Below are 17,365 nucleotides of genomic sequence, written 5' to 3'. Positions count from 1 at the left end.
ATCCTGGGTGAGAACATCCTTCCCTCAGCCAGGGCATTGAAAATGGGTCGTGGATGGGTATTCCAGCATGACAATGACCCAAAACACACGGCCAAGGCAACAAAGGAGTGGCTCAAGAGGAAGCACATTAAGGTCCTGGAGTGGCCTAGCCAGTCTCCAGACCTTAATCCCATAGAAAATCTGTGGAGGGAGCTGAAGGTTCGAGTTGCCAAATGTCCGCCTCGAAACCTTAATGACTTGGAGAAGATCTGCAAAGAGGAGTGGGACAAAATCCCTCCTGAGATGTGTGCAAACCTGGTGGCCAACTACAAGAAACGTCTGACCTCTGTGATTGCCAACAAGGGTTTTGCCACCAAGTACTAAGTCATGTTTTGCAGAGGGGTCAAATACTTATTTCCCTCATTAAAATGCAAATAATTTTATAACATTTTTGACATGCGTTTTTCTGGATTTTTTTGTTGTTATTCTGTCTCTCACTGTTCAAATAAACCTACCATTAAAATTATAGACTGATCATTTCTTTGTAAGTGGGCAAACGTACAAAATCAGCAGGGGATCAAATACTTTTTTCCCCCACTGTACATGCAGTAACTTTTCATAATATTGTTTCATAAATTATGTATACTTTTTACTTTTTGCCCCATATCAGGTTGAATGTTTCACAACAACAATCAAGAGTGAAATTAGAGGCTGCTTTGAGCCAAGATGGCAGTGGACAATCATCTGGTAGCGGCAACAAACTACCCAAAAGAGTTGACCTTACTAGGAAAACCCCTGGCCCTACTAGTATACAGTATCATATGCAGTGGTGTAAAGTACTTTAGTAAAAATACTTTAAACTACTACTTAAGTAGTTTTTGGGGGTATCTCTACTTTACATTACTATTTATATTTTTGACAACTTTTACTTTTACTTTACTACATTCCAAAAGAAAATGATATACTTTTTACTACATACATTTTCCCTGACACCCAAAAGTACTTGTTACATTTTGAATGCTTAGCAGGACAGAAAATTGTCCAATTAGCACACTTACCAAGAGAACATCCCTGGTAATCCCTACTGCCTCTGACCTGGCGGACTCACTAAACACAAATGCTTTGTTTTTAAATTATGTCTGAGTGTTGGAGTGTGACCCTGGCTATCCGTAAATAAATACAACATTTTGCTTAAAATAATGAATTTTAAATTATATGTACTTTTACTTTTGATACTTAAGTATGTTTTAGCAACTGCATTTACTTTTGATACTTAAGTATATTTAAAACCAAATACTTTTAGACTTTTACTCAAGTAGTGTTTTACTGGGTCACTCACTTTTACTGGGTGACTTTCATTTTCTATTAAGGTATCTTTACTTTTACTCAAGTATGAGATGTAGTACTTTTTCCCACCACTGATCATGAGGGAAAAAATGGCAGCACCCATACTGCCCTACCAAGCAAAAGAGCAGTGACTCAGTGAAACTGAGAATAATGACAACAAAGTTTTGTTTATTGTCCAGCCAAATTAATTGTAGGCAGATCAATGGTGATGTGGTTATCTGATGTCTTACTATGACGTAATTTTTTATTCATTTTGACCCTGACCACTGACATGACCTTTGACCCTAGAAGGCAGTTACTGCCTTCTTGCTTGGTACAGCCACTGGAATACGTTTCCATGACGATTTAAAAAAAATACAAACTTGTGTTACTATATTTATTCGTATGTGGCAGTCAGTGTCATATTTAAGTGATAATGCCCAAGAAGCCAGTGTTTGGAGGATATATTGGCATGAGTGTTAGGCCGAGATTAAGTCGAGGGCCAGCAAACTGTGCCAATATATCCTCCAAACACCGACTTCGAGGATATTATCACTTTTATACAACAGGTTACCAACACATTCAAATAATGATTGACATATTTTGATGAATTTATTCATACTATTTCATCCTTCCACAAGATATAGTCCCGAAACAAATCTAGGGTTGCTACTCAAGCTGGCTAGTCATTCGTTCTATTGGTTCAGTTGTCAGAGACGAGATCAAATCAAATCAAATGTATTTATATAGCCCTTCTTACATCAGCTGATATCTCAAAGTGCTGTACAGAAACCCAGCCTAAAACCCCAAACAGCAAGCAATGCAGGTGTAGAAGCACGGTGGCTAGGAAAAACTCCCTAGAAAGGCCAAAACCTAGGAAGAAACCTAGAGAGGAACCAGGCTATGAGGGGTGGCCAGTCCTCTTCTGGCTGTGCCGGGTGGAGATTATAACAGCACATGGCCTAGATGTTCAAATGTTCATAAATGACCAGCATTGTCAAATAATAATAATCATAGTAGTTGTCGAGGGTGCAACAAGTCAGTAACACAAGAGTAAGTGTCAGTTGGCTTTTTCATAGCCTATCTTTGAGAGTATCTCTACCGCTCCTGCTGTCTCTAGAGAGTTGAAAACAGCAGGTCTGGGACAGGTAGCACGTCCGGTGAATAGGTCAGGGACAACAGGTCTGGGACAGGTAGCACGTCCGGTGAACAGGTCAGGGTTCCATAGCTGCAGGCAGAACAGTTGGAACTGGAGCAGCAGCACGGCCAGGTGAACTGGGGACAGCAAGGAGTCATCAAGCCAGGTAGTCCTGAGGCACCGGCTAAATCTTACCACCGGCTAAATCTATGAGGTTAAAATACATATTTACTCTGTTCCATCTGACTACGCAATCCATTGTCTCATCAGCCCAGGCAGGGAAGTTTTAAACTTGATCTTCACTATAAAAAGCATCTAGACATTCTCTCACATTTCTTTTAGACTAACATTTCGTTTTCAACAGAGCCTGACAAACCGGCCGAGGCATGGGAGCTGGCCGATGTGAGGGAGGCTGACGAGCCGGCCGAGGCACGGGAGTCTGCCGAGCCTACTGAGTCTTGTGAACCAGTTGAGCCAGCTGAGGCATGGAAGCCCGTCATGCTAGCTGAGGCATACTCGGAAGACTCGGCAACGGATGCTTGATGGGCCAACCGGATCTTGCAAACCTCAGGCATGGAAGCCTGATGAGCCAGCTGAGGCTTCCCCGGTTGCTCCAGTAGCGACGTCACCTACACTAAAAAAAAAAAAACATGCTTCCCTTTGGTGAGGCGTTATTCTGTAATGTGTATGGTGGGAGTCGGGAAGCAAGTTCAGCGAGTGGCTTTAATAATAAATAACACAAGGAACAAAACAAAAAACACGAGTAGCGTACAGATATGAAACAAGAAACAGAAACAATAACACCTAGGGAAAGAACCAAAGGGAGTGACATATATAGGGAAGGTAATCAGGCAGTGATTGTGTCCAGGTGAGTCTGATGAGGCGCTGATGCGCATAATGATGGTGACAGGTGTGCGTAATAATAAGCAGCCTGACGACCTCAAGCTCCTGAGAGGGAGTATACATGACAGTGCCGTTACTCACAATTTTGATTGTAAGTCCACATAATTTACAGTGATGAAATTTGGAGACCCAACCTACAGGCTTCTGTAGCGCCGAACCTACTGAGTTGATTTATGCAATCTGGAATGTTTTAATTACTACATATGTGACGTGCTCTATCATACTCATTCATAAGTAACGCTGGCTATTTAGCATAACAAATGTCGTAAAAGTATTGACATGGTCTGTTTTAGGATTAAATCAGAATTCAGTAGAGCAACATGTTTTCTAGCCAACCAGATTCGTTTGCATGTCAATATCATAGTGTAAATACACTTTAGTAGGGCAGGCATGGCATTTTAATACAGGAGAATTCCACCACGTGCTTTTGCAGCATGTGCTTTTCACCACGTGTTATAACATATGTTTTGGGTCTTTGATGTTTTGGATCTTTGATCTGAGGTGAATGTCTGTGTGTCTGTGGGTGTGTTGTGAGTGTGGGAAATGGTTTTGAGTGTTATTGGGGATTCATTCAGGTGGTGTTTGGTTCCTGTAGGTGGTCACACAATCATATTACCCAGCTTTTGGTTCTATGATCATGTGTTTTCATGGAACGTCGACTATTTAACATGTCCAAAAAACAGGCAGTTTGTTCATACTGGTTCGAGTCGAAATAGGTATTCCCAGTCAACTAACTGCCAGTGAAATCTAGCAAAATATGTCAAATTTGGTGCACTTCACCAAGTATCCCGTTGAATGTTGAAGACACAGCAAATGTGGGTGTACCCGAGAAGCCGGTGAAGTGTTTCCCGCATATTCTTCAACAACGTGGAGAAATGTCAAAACAGTATGATGGTATTAGAAGACAGTTATTCCCGCCGGGTGATGACGATGAATTACAGTGTGACTATGGGGCATGGCACGAATGGTATGGCCCCGCCTCGACATCCCAGTTTTAAAAATGGACATGGAACAATCATCAATAGACAAGTTGACAACATCGCTTTGTAGAGAATGTCTAAACAATATTCACAAACCGCCTCTTAAGACCCAACACCTAGTGACAATGCAGAGACCTGCTATCCTACATCATACCTTAAACAAAATCCTGCGACTCTGGACTCTTTTCCACCAATGAACTAACACTGGCTAGATTAGTTTGCTTCAGAATTAGGGCCTCTGAATCTACCATATATACCAAAGCCTGTGGAAGGGGGTGATGAGCCAGACAGTTGTCTCACCATCCCCGCTATAGGGATTTTCAAAGCAACGTTTGGTCTCAAGCTAAAAATTCATGCCTGGGTTTTGTGGTGAGTCACCTTAGTGAAATCAGACACTCATATTTATTTGAGCCAGACACTTATTATTTTGAGAGTTACTTTCATGACATCGCACAAAAGCATTTTATACCAAGACTGAAACATGCATTGGCCAGAGCTCTGAAATAATGTGTTTTTCTTCCACCACTGTCCAAGGTTCTTGTGCGATGTCAACATTTGGATGAAAAACAAATTATTTCAGAGCTCTGGCCAACAATTTTCAGTAATCTCAAGGAATTAAAGGATGTCAGGGGGAAATTCCTTGATCAGAAGAATGAGAAAGCTGTGGGGACCGCTGCAGACTATTGGTATGACAATACTGAATCGAACGCAGAGTCTGAGAAATAAGGATTGGGAACCTGCTATGCAGCTTTGCCAACTATCTATCCAAAGCTTACATGGCTTTAGAGATATAATTGTTGTTTTACAAAGCTATTCCTGTTCGAGTTGGTAATGATCTTTCATATTTACCACTATGTTCGGAATCTTCTCAGGTTTTTGCCTGCCATATGAGTTCTGTTATACTCACAGACACCATTCAAACAGTTTTAGAAACTTTAGGGTGTTTTCTATCCAAAGCCAATAATTATATGCATATTCTAGTTACTGGGCAGGAGTAGTAACCAGATTAAATCGGGTACGTTTTTTATCCGGCCGTGTCAATACTGCCCCCTAGCCCTAACAGGTTAAGCAGTATGCTTAGGGTCATTGTCCTGCTGGAAGATGAACCTCTGACCCAGTCTCAAATATCTGGAAGACTGAAACTGGTTTCCCTAAAGAATTTCCTTGTATTTAGTGCCATCCATCATTCCTTCAATTCTGACCAGTTTCCCAGTCCTGCAGATGAAAAACATCCCCACAGCATGATGCTGCCACCACCATACTTCATTGTGGGGATGGTGTTCGCGGGGTGATAAGAGGTATTGGGTTTGCACCAGACATTGCATTTTCCTTGATGGCCAAAAAGCTACATTTTAGTCTCATCTGACCAGAGTACCTTCTTGCATATGTTTGGGGAGTCTCCCACATGCCTTTTCGTGAACACCAAATGTGTTTGCTTATTTTTTTCTTTAAGCAATGGCTTTTTTCTGGCCACTCTTCTGTAAAGCCCAGCACTGTGGTGTGTATGGCTTAAAGTGGTCCTATGGACAGCTCCTTCAGGGTTATCTTTGGTCTCTTTGTTGCCTCTCTGATTAATGCCCTCCTTGCCTGGTCCGTGAGTTGTAGTGGGCAGCCCTCTCTTGGCAGGTTTGTTGTGGTGCCATTTTCTTTCCATTTTTTAATAATGGATTTAATGGTGCTCTGTGGGATATTCAAAGTTTTGGATATTTTTTTTATAACCTAACCCTGATCTGTACTTCTTCAGAACTGTCCCTGACCTATTTGGTAAGCTCCTTGGTCTTCATGGTGTCGCTTGCTTGGTGGTGTCGCTTGATTGGTGGTGTCCCTTGCTTAGTGGTGTTGCAGACTAGGGGGCCGTTCAGAACAGGTGTTTATATACTGAGATCATGTGACACTTAGATAGCACACAGGTGGACTTTATTTAATTAATTATGTGACTACTGAAGGTAATTGGTTGCACCATATCTTATTTAGGGGCTTCATAGCAAAGGGGGTGAATACATATGCACGCACCACTTTTCCGTTTTTGATTTTTTTAGAATTTATTTAAACAAGTTATTTTTTTCATTTCACTTCACCAATTTGGACTATTTTGTGTATGTCCATTACATGAAATCCAAATAAAAATCCATTTAAATTATAGGTTGTAATGCACCAAAATAGGAAAACCGCCAAGGGGGATGAATACTTTTGCAAGGCACTGTATATTTACAAAAGTAGGTGGACACCCCTTCAAATTAGTGGATTCGGGAATTTCAGCCACACCCATTGCAATTTCAGCCACACCCACACCCAATTTCAGCCACACCCAGTTTTATACAGGTGTATAAAACTGAGCACACAGACATGCATTCTCCATAGACAAACATTGGCATTGGAATGGCCTTACTGAAGAGCTCAGTGACTTTCATTGTGGCACCGTCATAGGATGCCACCTTTCAAACAACTCAGTTTGTCATATTTCTGCCCAGCTGTAGCTGCCCCGGTCAACTGTAAGTGCTGTTATTATGAAATGGAAACGTGTATGAGCAACAACGGCTCAGCCGCGAAGGCGTGGGCCACAAAAGTTCACAGAACGGGAACACAGCGTGCTGAAGCGCGTAAAAATGTTCTTTCCTTGGTTGTAACACTCACTACCAAGTTCCAAACGGTCTCTGGAAGCAACTTCAGCACAATAACTGTTCTTTGGGAGCTTCATGAAATGGCAGAGCAGAGAATGCTACCTTCCCCAATGCATAGTGCCAACTGTAAAGTTTAGTGGAGGAGGAATAATGGTCTGGGGCTGTTTTCATGATTCGCACTAGGCCCCTTAGTTCCAGTGACGTGAAACCTTAACGCTACAGCATACAATGACATTCTAGACGATTCTGTGCTTCCAACTTTGTGGCAACAGTTTGGGGAAGGCCCTTTCCTGTTTCAGCATGACAATGTCCCCGTGCACAAAGCGAGGTCCAAACAGAAATGGTTTGTCGAGATCAGTGTGGAAGAACTTGACTGGCCTGCAAAGAGCACTGACCTCAACCCCATTGAACACCTTTGGGATGAATTGGAACACCGACTGCGAGCCAGGGCTAATCGCACAGCATCAGTGCATGACCTTACTAATGCTCGTGTGGCTGAATGGAAGCAAGTCCTCGCAGCAATGGTCCAACATCTAGTGGAAACCCTTCCCAGAAGAGTGGAGTGTTATAGCAGCAAAGGGGGGACCGACTCCATATCAATGCCCATGGTTTTGGAATGAGATGTTTGACGAGCAGGTATCCACATAAACTCAGCAAAAAAATAAACGTCCTCTCACTGTTAACTGCGTTTATTTTCAGCAAACTTAATATGTATAAATATTTGTATGAACATAAGATTCAACAACTGAGACATAAACTGAACAAGTTCCACAGACATGTGACTAACAGAAATGGAATAATATGTCCCTGAACAAAGGGGGGGTCAAAGTCAAAAGTGACAGTCTGTATCTGGTGTGGCCACCAGCTGCATTAAGTACTGCAGTGCATCTCCTCCTCATGGACTGCACCAGATTTGCCAGTTCTTGCTGTGAGATGTTACCCCACTCTTCCACCAAGGCACCTGCAAGTTCCCGGACATTTCTGGGGGAATGGCCCTAGCCCTCACCCTCCGATCCAACAGGTCCCAGACGTGCTCAATGGGATTGAGATCCGGGCTCTTCGCTGGCCATGGCAGAACACTGACATTCCTGTCTTGCAGGAAATCACGCACAGAGCGAGCAGTATGGCTGGTGGCATTGTCATGCTGGAGGTTCATGTCAGGATGAGCCTGCAGGAAGAGTACATCATGAGGGAGGAGGATGTCTTCCCTGTAATGCACAGCATTGAGATTGCCTGCAATGACAACAAGCTCAGTCCGATGATGCTGTGACGCACCGCCCCAGACCACCTCCAAATCGATCCCTTCCGGAGTACAGGCCTCGGTGTAACACTCATTCCTTCGACGATAAACACAAATCTGACCATCGCCCCTGGTGAGACAAAACCGCGACTCATCAGTGAAGAGCACTTTTTGCCAGTCCTGTCTGGTCCAGCGACGGCGGGTTTGTGCCCATAGGCGACGTTGTTGCCGGTGATGTCTGGTGAGGACCTACCTTACAACAGGCCTACAAGCCCTCAGTCCAGCCTCTCTCAGCCTTTTGCGGACAGTCTGAGCACTGATGGAGGGATTGTGCGTTCCTGGTGTAACTCGGACAGTTGTTGTTGCCATCCTGTACCTGTCCCGCAGGTGTGATGTTCGGATGTACCGATCCTGTGCAGGTGTTGTTATACGTGGTCTACCACTGCGAGGACAATCAGCTGTCGCTCCCTGTAGAGCTGTCTTAGGTGTCTCTGTACAGACATTGCAATTTATTGCCCTGGCCACATCTGCAGTCCTCATGCCTCCTTGCAGCATGCCTAAGGCAAGTTCACGCAGATGAGCAGGGATCCTGGGCATATTTCTTTTGGTGTTTTTCAGAGTCAGTAGAAAGGCCTCTTTAGTGTCCTAAGTTTTCATAACTGTGACCTTAATTGCCTACTGTCTGTAAGCTGTTATTGTCTTAACGACCGTTCCACAGGTGCATGTTCATTAATTGTTTATGGTTCATTGAACAAGCATGGAAAACAGTGTTTAAACCCTTTACAATGAAGATCTGTGAAGTTATTTGGATCTTTTGTCAAAATGGTTTAGAGTTTAAGGTGTAATGATATTAATGTGGCTGTAAAAGACATGTGGTCCTACAATAAATAAAATAAACATTTGTGATTTTCAACCAGATTCGTCAACAGGACCTGGTGAAATATATACAATTCATGTGTTTATAAATATAAAACCATGTGATATTTTAAATTACCAATATGAATAACACTAGTGTAAACAACTGATCAAATCTGACCAATCCTTAAACACATATTACATTCCTTAAACAAAATACAGAGAGTGAAATAATCTACTTACTTTGGCTGTTTTCAATGCTTGGAAGATGGTCTTCTTTTTTTTCTTCACTCTCTTAGTGATAAAAAATAGAGCTGGGTAACCGATTAGTCATGTACCAACCAACGCACAGACGTCTATTATGACAGACCAGACCACTTCTTCATACCATGGTCGCCTTTGAACACACCCACAACCCCTTACACTTTAAGACTACGTCTGTAAGAGCAGCATTCAGGAGAGTTGTGATTCGCTCAAGTAATGTGAGAACTCCATGAGCCTGGGTACAACCCAGTTCATCACAAACCATTATGTTCTAAAACTTTTCCATGGCATGTTTTCATAAATACCCCACATGAATGTGATATTGCATTTGTACACACTCAAAACATCATTCATCTTCTGAGTAAAGATTGTGTGATCACATGGATACCAAACAGTACAATCTTATGTGGATGAATAAATACATTACCTGATAATTTCTTTTAACCTTTATTTAACTAGGCATGTCACTTAAGAAGAAATTCTATTTACAATGACGGCCTACAACGGCCCAACCCAGACGACGCTGGGCTAATTGTGCGCCACTTTATGGGACTCCCAATCACGGCCGGTTGTGATACAGCCTGGATTCGCACCAGGGTGTCTGTAGTTAAGCCTCAAGCACTGAATTTACTCAAACCCTTTAAAACTGGTATTTTTAATTAATTTTACACTTTTTCCTTTCAGGTAAAGCACATTAAGACATTTTGAGGATGCACCACTTATTATCCACTGGATAGAGTCATTTATAATTCTACACAAACTTGCTGTGAGTATACCCACATATCCCCACGCTCTACTACCATTGAATGGTGTACATGTATTTTCACATTATTTCCCAGGCGTCTCACATGATTGTCTGACCACCTACTCGAACCAAACACCACCAATAATTCCCAATAACACCCACAGGCATTTCCCACACTCAGACCACACACTCACATACACCCCAGATCAAAGACCCAAAACAGCATTGACATTTTAGCAGACACTCTTGTGGCGAAATCCTGAACGGCGCCTTCACTGTGTGCTGCCACTTTAAGAGCGCAACAGCAGTAAGGAAGGAGGAAATAAAGACAGCTCTTTCAGCTCTCTGGGAGAGGAGCTCTTTGTTGGCGCGACAGTTTGATTGTGTGGGCTATGCTGCAGATTAGAGGTCGACCGATTATGATTTTTCAACGCCGATACCGATATGGATTGTTGGAGGCCCAAAAAGCCGATATCAATTAATTGGCCGATTTTGATTTTTTATTTATTTATTTGTAATAATGACAATTACAACAATACTGAATGAACACTAATTTTAACTTAATATAATACATAAATACTATCAATTTAGCCTCAAATAAATAATGAAACGTTCAATTTGGTTTAAATAATGCAAAAAAAAGTGTTGGAGAAGAAAGTAAAAGTGCAATATGTGCCATGTAAAAAAGCTAACGTTTAAGTTCCTTGCTCAGAACATGAGAACATATGAAAGCTGGTGGTTCCTTTTAACATAAGTCTTCAATATTCCCAGGTAAGAAGTTTTAGGTTGTAGTCATTATAGGACTATTTCTCTCTATACGATTTGTATTTCATATACCTTTGACTATTGGATGTTCTTATAGGTACTTTAGTATTGCCAGTGTAACCGTATAGCTTCTGTCCCTGTCCTCGCTCCTACCTGGGCTCGAACCAGGAACACATCAACAACAGCCAACCTCGAAGCAGCGTTACACATGTAGAGCAAGGGGAACAACCACTCCCAAGTCTCAGAGCGAGTGACGTTTGAAACGCTATTAGCGCGCACCCGCTAACTAGCTAGCCATTTCACATGGGTTACACCAGCCTAATCTCAGGGGTTGATAGGCTTGAAGTCATAAACAGCGCAATGCTTGAAGAATTGCGAAGAGCTGCTGGCAAAACGCACGAAGGTGCTGTTTGAATGAATGCTTACGAGCCTGCTGCTGCCTACCATCGCTCAGTCAGACTGCTCTATCAAATATCAAATCATAGACTTAATTATAACATAATAACACACAGAAATACGAGCCTTTGGTCATTAATATGGTCGAATCCGGAAACTATCATTTCGAAAACGAAACGTTTATTATTTCAGTGAAATACGGAACCGTTCCGTATTTTATCTAACGGGTGGCATCCCTACGTCTAAATATTCCTGTTATATTGCACAACCTTCAGTGTTATGTCATAATTATGTACAATTCTGGCAAATTAATTACGGCCTTTGTTAGGAATAAATGGACTTCACACAGTTCGCAATGAGCCAGGCGGCCCAAACTGCTGTATATACCTTGACTACTTGCACGGAACACAAGAGAAGTGACACAAATTCATGTTAGCAGGCAATATTAACTAAATATGCAGGTTTAAAAATATATACTTGTGTATTGATTTTAAAGAAAGGCATTGATGTTTATGGTTAGGTACATTGGTGCAGCGACAGTGCTTTTTTCGCAAATGCGCTTGTTAAATCATCACCCGTTTGTCGAAGTAGGCTGTGATTTGATGAGAAATTAACAGGCACCGCATCGATTATATGCATCGTAGGACACGTTAGATAAACTAGTAATATCATCAACCATGTGTAGTTAACTAGTGATTATGTTAAGATTGATAGTTTTTTATAAGATAAGTTTAATGCTAGCTAGCAACTTACCTTGGCTTCTTGCTGCCCTCGCGTAACAGGTAGTCAGCATGCCATGCAGGCTCCTCGTGGAGTGCAATGTAAGGGAGGTGGTTAGAGCGTTGGACTAGTAACTGTAAGGTTGCAAAAACAAATCCCCGAATCCCCCTGAACAAGGCAGTTAACCCCCGTTCCTAGGCCGTCATTGAAAATAAGAATGTGTTCTTAATCTGACTTGCCTAGTTAAATAAAGGTGTAAAAAATTATATATTTTTTAAATCGGCGGCCAAAAATACAGATTATCGATTGTTATGAAAACTTGAAATCGGCCCTAATTAATCGGCCATTCCGATTAAATCGGTCGACCTCTACTGCAGATGTCCTTGTTTATTTTCAGTGTGTGTAGTTTAGAAAGTATTTAACTCAATCATTGGTGTGACCGCTCTAGGCCGTGGTTGTTATCGTTTGGGACCGCACCGGTTATTGATCGCATGGATTAGTAGCAACATTGTTGCGAAGCTTTAACCTACAAACCATCAGACAGTACACCGGCATGCCTCAAGACCACAGCTAAGATCTCTCTTGTTCTCTTTCCCTCTTTCTCTTCCCTCTATCATTCCAGTGCTTTACTCTGCAACAAGACTTTCTATTTTTCAAATGCACTTCCCATTGATGTTCATTAGAGCTGGACTATTATTGCCCTGCCAGAGGTATTTGGGTGGACATTTTAGTTAAAAGGGAGGTTGCTTGCAAGTTGTGTATTGTTATTTGAACTGTATTGAGGTGGGGTGTACTAATGTCATGTGGCTGAGAAGATTGTGGACATTTTTAAGGCCTTTGTTTTGTCTATGAACACCCCTCACATTCATACCATCTGCACTCCTCCACCGGAAGGTAATACAGATTATTGCAAATACGTGTGTTGATGACTGGGTTCTTTCTTGTAAATTGTTTATATGAAGTTGCCATTCAATTGCTCTGCCATTATGCTGTGACATGGTTTTATATGGTGTGTCTTCTCTTTTCTCTGTACTGGCTATCTGGCAAACAGGCTACACTCTAGGCAGTCTCTTCTGCTGATGTGTGTGGGTCTGGTAGTGGTACTCTCTCTATTCTACTCTTTTCCTTTCGGCAGGGTTAATACCTGCCTAGCGCCCGAACAAAATCTTTATATTTACCCCTCTCTAATAAATACCGCTACACTCTTATCCAGTAGTGAGTGCATAGATTTTTGAACCCACAACCCTGGTGTTGCAAGCACCATATTCTACCAACTGAGCCACAAGGGACCACCCAAAACATATGATGTAACACGTTGTGAAAAGCACATGCTGCATAAGCACTTGGTGGAATTCCCCTGTCATAAAAATACTACAACCCCTCATAAAATGTTGGACAGAAGTTATCATAGATAGACTACTCACTTTTAAAGCCTCAGATGATGAGAATATCCAACTTTCAAAATTAATCATTGACTAGCTAACAGTCAACTGTCAAGCTATCTAACCAGCTGTTTAGCTTGCTAGCTGACCGACAAATATATTTTTAAACACATTAACCAACTAGGTAGCCTATTTTCTTTTAAATGAGATGCAAGGAAGCTACACGTTATACCAAATAACAGACATAATGTCTTCTACAGTAGCACTTGCGTTGCGATGTGCAGAACACATACCATGCTGAATACAAACAAACTTCAGTGGTAATTTTCTCTAAACAGCAGATCAGGAATATCTCCGGTGTAATTAGCTCTGCTGCGCTCAATTTTTGTCAGTTTTGAAGATTGGAATCTCATCTTTTCAACCCTATATAGAGCTCAAAATGTTTGTTGGGTGTCCCCTCTTTTGTATTTTTATTTTTTACAATTTGTATCATGTTAAATATTAGCCACTATCGGTAGCTACTGTCAGTAATACCCACATACAAACATTTATAACTGTCACTCTAGTGTTAGTTTCCTTCAATTTGTAGCCTACATCATTCCATTCTATTCTGTTTACCTTTTCTCTCACGTCCGTGTAGTTGTTCCTGAGGTTTGTTAGCAATAGTGAATCATATTAAGCTAATGTTGTGCAATAATCTGGGTGCAATAATTTTTGCATATTTTAATCATTATGGATCTCAGACCACATGTAGCAGTTTAAATCTGGAGCCTGGCACACGGTTCACAAGTGCTCCGTTTTCATCGTCATGATTGGTGAGGATTAGGGTAGAGACTATTGTTCAACCCCTATTGTACACTTTTCTCACCTTCCAATATTTCATCATTTGAACTGTATTTTCGATTCATTGCTTTTTTTGCGTAAACGCTCTTCAAATGTGTTTTTTATTATTAATAAATACCTTCCTAAGCCTTCTAAGAGAAATTAAAATGTTCAATTATATTCCATGATATTCTTAAGATATATGTGTTGACTGAATACAAGCAAGTGATGTCTGCTAAATAATCAAGATGATGGCGCAGTCATATAGCCTCGGCACCTACATAAAGCTGAGTGACGCACTCATTCATGGCTTTGGATCAAAATAAATAAGTACCAACATTCTTTCTGATAGTCTTTTTAATAATGTTTTGGTTATCCTGACCTGGACACCATGTATTATGGTCTCTAAAAGGAAAAATATTACCACCGTCTCGTGTGCCTTCATTTTCCATATGGACCCATAACGATTTACTATGGGAATAAGTATCACTGAATGACAGAAATATTGGAACAACGTAGGCTAATGAAGGTAAACAAATTGTTGCTTACTGGAAAATACTCTTTTTCACAATTAATGGAAGAGGCAAGTGGAAGGGGGAAAAGACAGCATTCAGAGGTCAAGACAGCGCTGCTCTGAGACAAGTATGGGGACTGATCTTGATAAATCAATGAGATTTTTATTTTCACTGAATCTCTGTTTGGGTATTGGTTTGACTACAATTAGGGTGCGGAAATGTTAGGATTATTTTGCTCTTACTGTAGCCTACTCCCGACTGGTCACGTTGTACAACGCCATTACAGGCTATTAGCAGGACAATAGACTCTTGCCAAGAAGGAGGGTAGGGGGAGAATTGTATGATCAAAGGTATTTCTTAGTTAGGTTGGTTGTATCACAACCGGTCGTGATTGGGTGTCCCATAGGGCGGCGCACAATTGGCCCAACATCGTCCGGGTTAGGGGAGGGTTTGGCCGGTAAAAACACCTCTCTGACATAGGGTCCAGCATATCTCTTTCTGATGTCATTGAATGTCTCTGTTTAAGTAGTATTTTTGTATTTTGATACTTTGTGCAAGGCAATTGATCAACATTAAAAACTTTCAGAATGGGACCTCCCGAGTGGCGCAGCAGTCTAAAACACTGCATCGCAGTGCAAACTGCGTTGCTACAGATGCTGGTTCGATACCTGTGCCGGGAGACCCATGAGGAGACGCACAATTGGCCCAGTGTCGTCCGGGTTAGGGGAGGGTTTGGCCGGCTGGGATGTCCTTGTCCAAAAAATAGGCATGGTGGCCTTTAGGTTTCTCTCCCTCTAAAAACAGAAATAAATAATTCTAAATAACAAACTGGCTTACATTTTGAAATTAGTAAGAATGTCTCTCCCCATGTTCAAGAATGGCCTTTTTCCCTTTATTCAGATTACAATCGCTCACTTTCGGTTATTTGAAAAAATGAAATAATCTCCAAAATATTGTTATTTTTAAAACAAGGAACAGAAAGTTGGTTGCAATTTCAGTTTAATCCACCAGAAAAGACAGAACAAATAATACAACAAATATTGTGGTTAAACTCAAATATACTAAATGATAAAAAAAGTTATCAATTGGAACCTTTAACAAGTGGAAGGAGGAAAAAGTATTATTATTAACCCTGCATTATAATTATATAAAAGCTCCTCGGGTTCTCTCGGCAATGAGAACGTCGGGAGCTTCCGGGATGACTCGGAGGCAAGGTGGGATCCCTGGGTGTGTGAGCAAAATCGAATTTCCTCTCCCTCTGTCGTTCCCGTAATCGCCCAACGATACGGATGGTCAAAGCGATGAGGGAATCGAGCTCTGTAAGTAACTCCTGGGCTGCAAGCTCATCCTTGACCTCCTCCAAGATTCCGTGCAGGAACATATCGAACATTGCCTCTTGATTCCAAGCACTCTCTGCTTTCAATGTGCAGAAATCCACTGCATTATCAGCTACACTGCGGGAGTCCTGCCGAAGTTGGATTAGCTTCCAGGCGGCCTCTCACCCGGGGAGAACGGGACATCAAAAACCTTCCTTACGTCTCCCACGAACCCCTCCAGAATAGCGCATTTGGCCAGCTGTTGTCCCCAAACGGCAGTAGCCCAGGTGAGAGCCCTCCCGGACATCAGCATGATGAGGTAGGCTATCTTGGAGCGATCTGAGTGGAAGGAGGAGGGCTGAAGCTTGAAGACTAGGGCACACTGAGCTAGGAATGCCTGATAAGTGCTCGGCTCTCAATTGAAATGTTCTGAAGGAGGTAAGCGGGGCTCCCGAAAAGGTGGAGTGACCGATGAGACGGTGCTGCTAGCAGCTAAGTCGCTGAGGAGCTGTGGGGTTACCACCGTGGTAGGCGGCCTCCCAGACAACCCATGGAATTGTTCCAGCAAACTGTCCAAAGCCTGGTCATGGCGTTCAGCCAACATTTGGACCCCCTCCACAAGGCCACAAAGCAATTCCTCGTGCCTACCAACGGTGGTTCCCTGGGTGGAGATGGTGTTGCGCAGCTGGCCCAGGTCTGCTGGGTCAGTCATGGCCAGTTTGTACTACCAGGAATCAAGGTAAGACCCAGATGCAGACACGTCGAATTGACAATGGTTTAATATTCCAACAGTGGCAGGCAATAGACGGGTCAGTAAACCAGAGGTTGGGTAAAGGTACAGGTTGGCAGGCAGGCTCAGGGTCAGGGACAGGCAGAGTGGTCAGGCAGGTGGGCTCAGAGTCAGGACAGGCAAGGGTCAAAACCAGGAGGGCGAGAAAATGAGAGACTGGGAAAACCAGGAGCTGAGAACAAAAATGCTGGTTGACTTGACAAACAAGACGAACTGGCAACAGACAAACAGAGAAGACGGGTATAAATACACAGGGGATAATGGGGAAGAGGGGGTGGAGGGGGTGGAGACAATCACAAGGACAGGTGAAACAGATCAGGGTGTGACAGTGAGTCTATATTGCGTTCATAGAGGAAAATTAGGACTCGCAGGTGTAAGTCGATCCGAACATTGTTAGCACATAAAATGCAAGTTTCTTTATTGTGCTGGATTCCTCTGAGCATGCCACCCACAACTCACACAGGGACTCGGCACTCCTGAGTGCATCCCTGATTTGGCTCGATGTCTGGAATTCAATCAGCTCAGTTTGAATCGCTGCCTCATCCAGCGAGGGTATCGTTTTCTTATCAAGGGAAGAGAATTCTCCACCTGGGCAGAGGTCCAGATTG

General features: G+C 42.4%; 1 protein-coding gene across 1 annotated transcript in view; it reads right to left on the bottom strand.

The window, feature by feature from the left end:
* The window catches only part of syt14a (synaptotagmin XIVa), a 101,005-nt gene extending 84,326 nt beyond the window's left edge, over positions 1–16,679 (bottom strand). The window contains exons 1-3 of the mRNA XM_082957615.1: positions 16,616–16,679; positions 16,188–16,306; positions 2,820–3,072 (exon numbers count right to left, since the gene is read on the bottom strand). Coding sequence (XP_082813741.1) covers positions 2,820–3,072; positions 16,188–16,306; positions 16,616–16,679 — 436 coding nt within the window. The remainder of the gene's footprint in view (positions 1–2,819; positions 3,073–16,187; positions 16,307–16,615) is intronic.
* Positions 16,680–17,365: the final 686 nt, after the last annotated feature.

Source organism: Salmo salar, chromosome 11 (assembly GCF_965601325.2).
Source record: "Salmo salar chromosome 11, fSalSal1, whole genome shotgun sequence".
NCBI classification, from domain to species: Eukaryota; Metazoa; Chordata; class Actinopteri; order Salmoniformes; family Salmonidae; genus Salmo; species Salmo salar.
The sequence above is the reverse complement of the archived record's forward strand: the minus strand, read 5'-3'. Positions and strand labels throughout refer to the sequence as shown.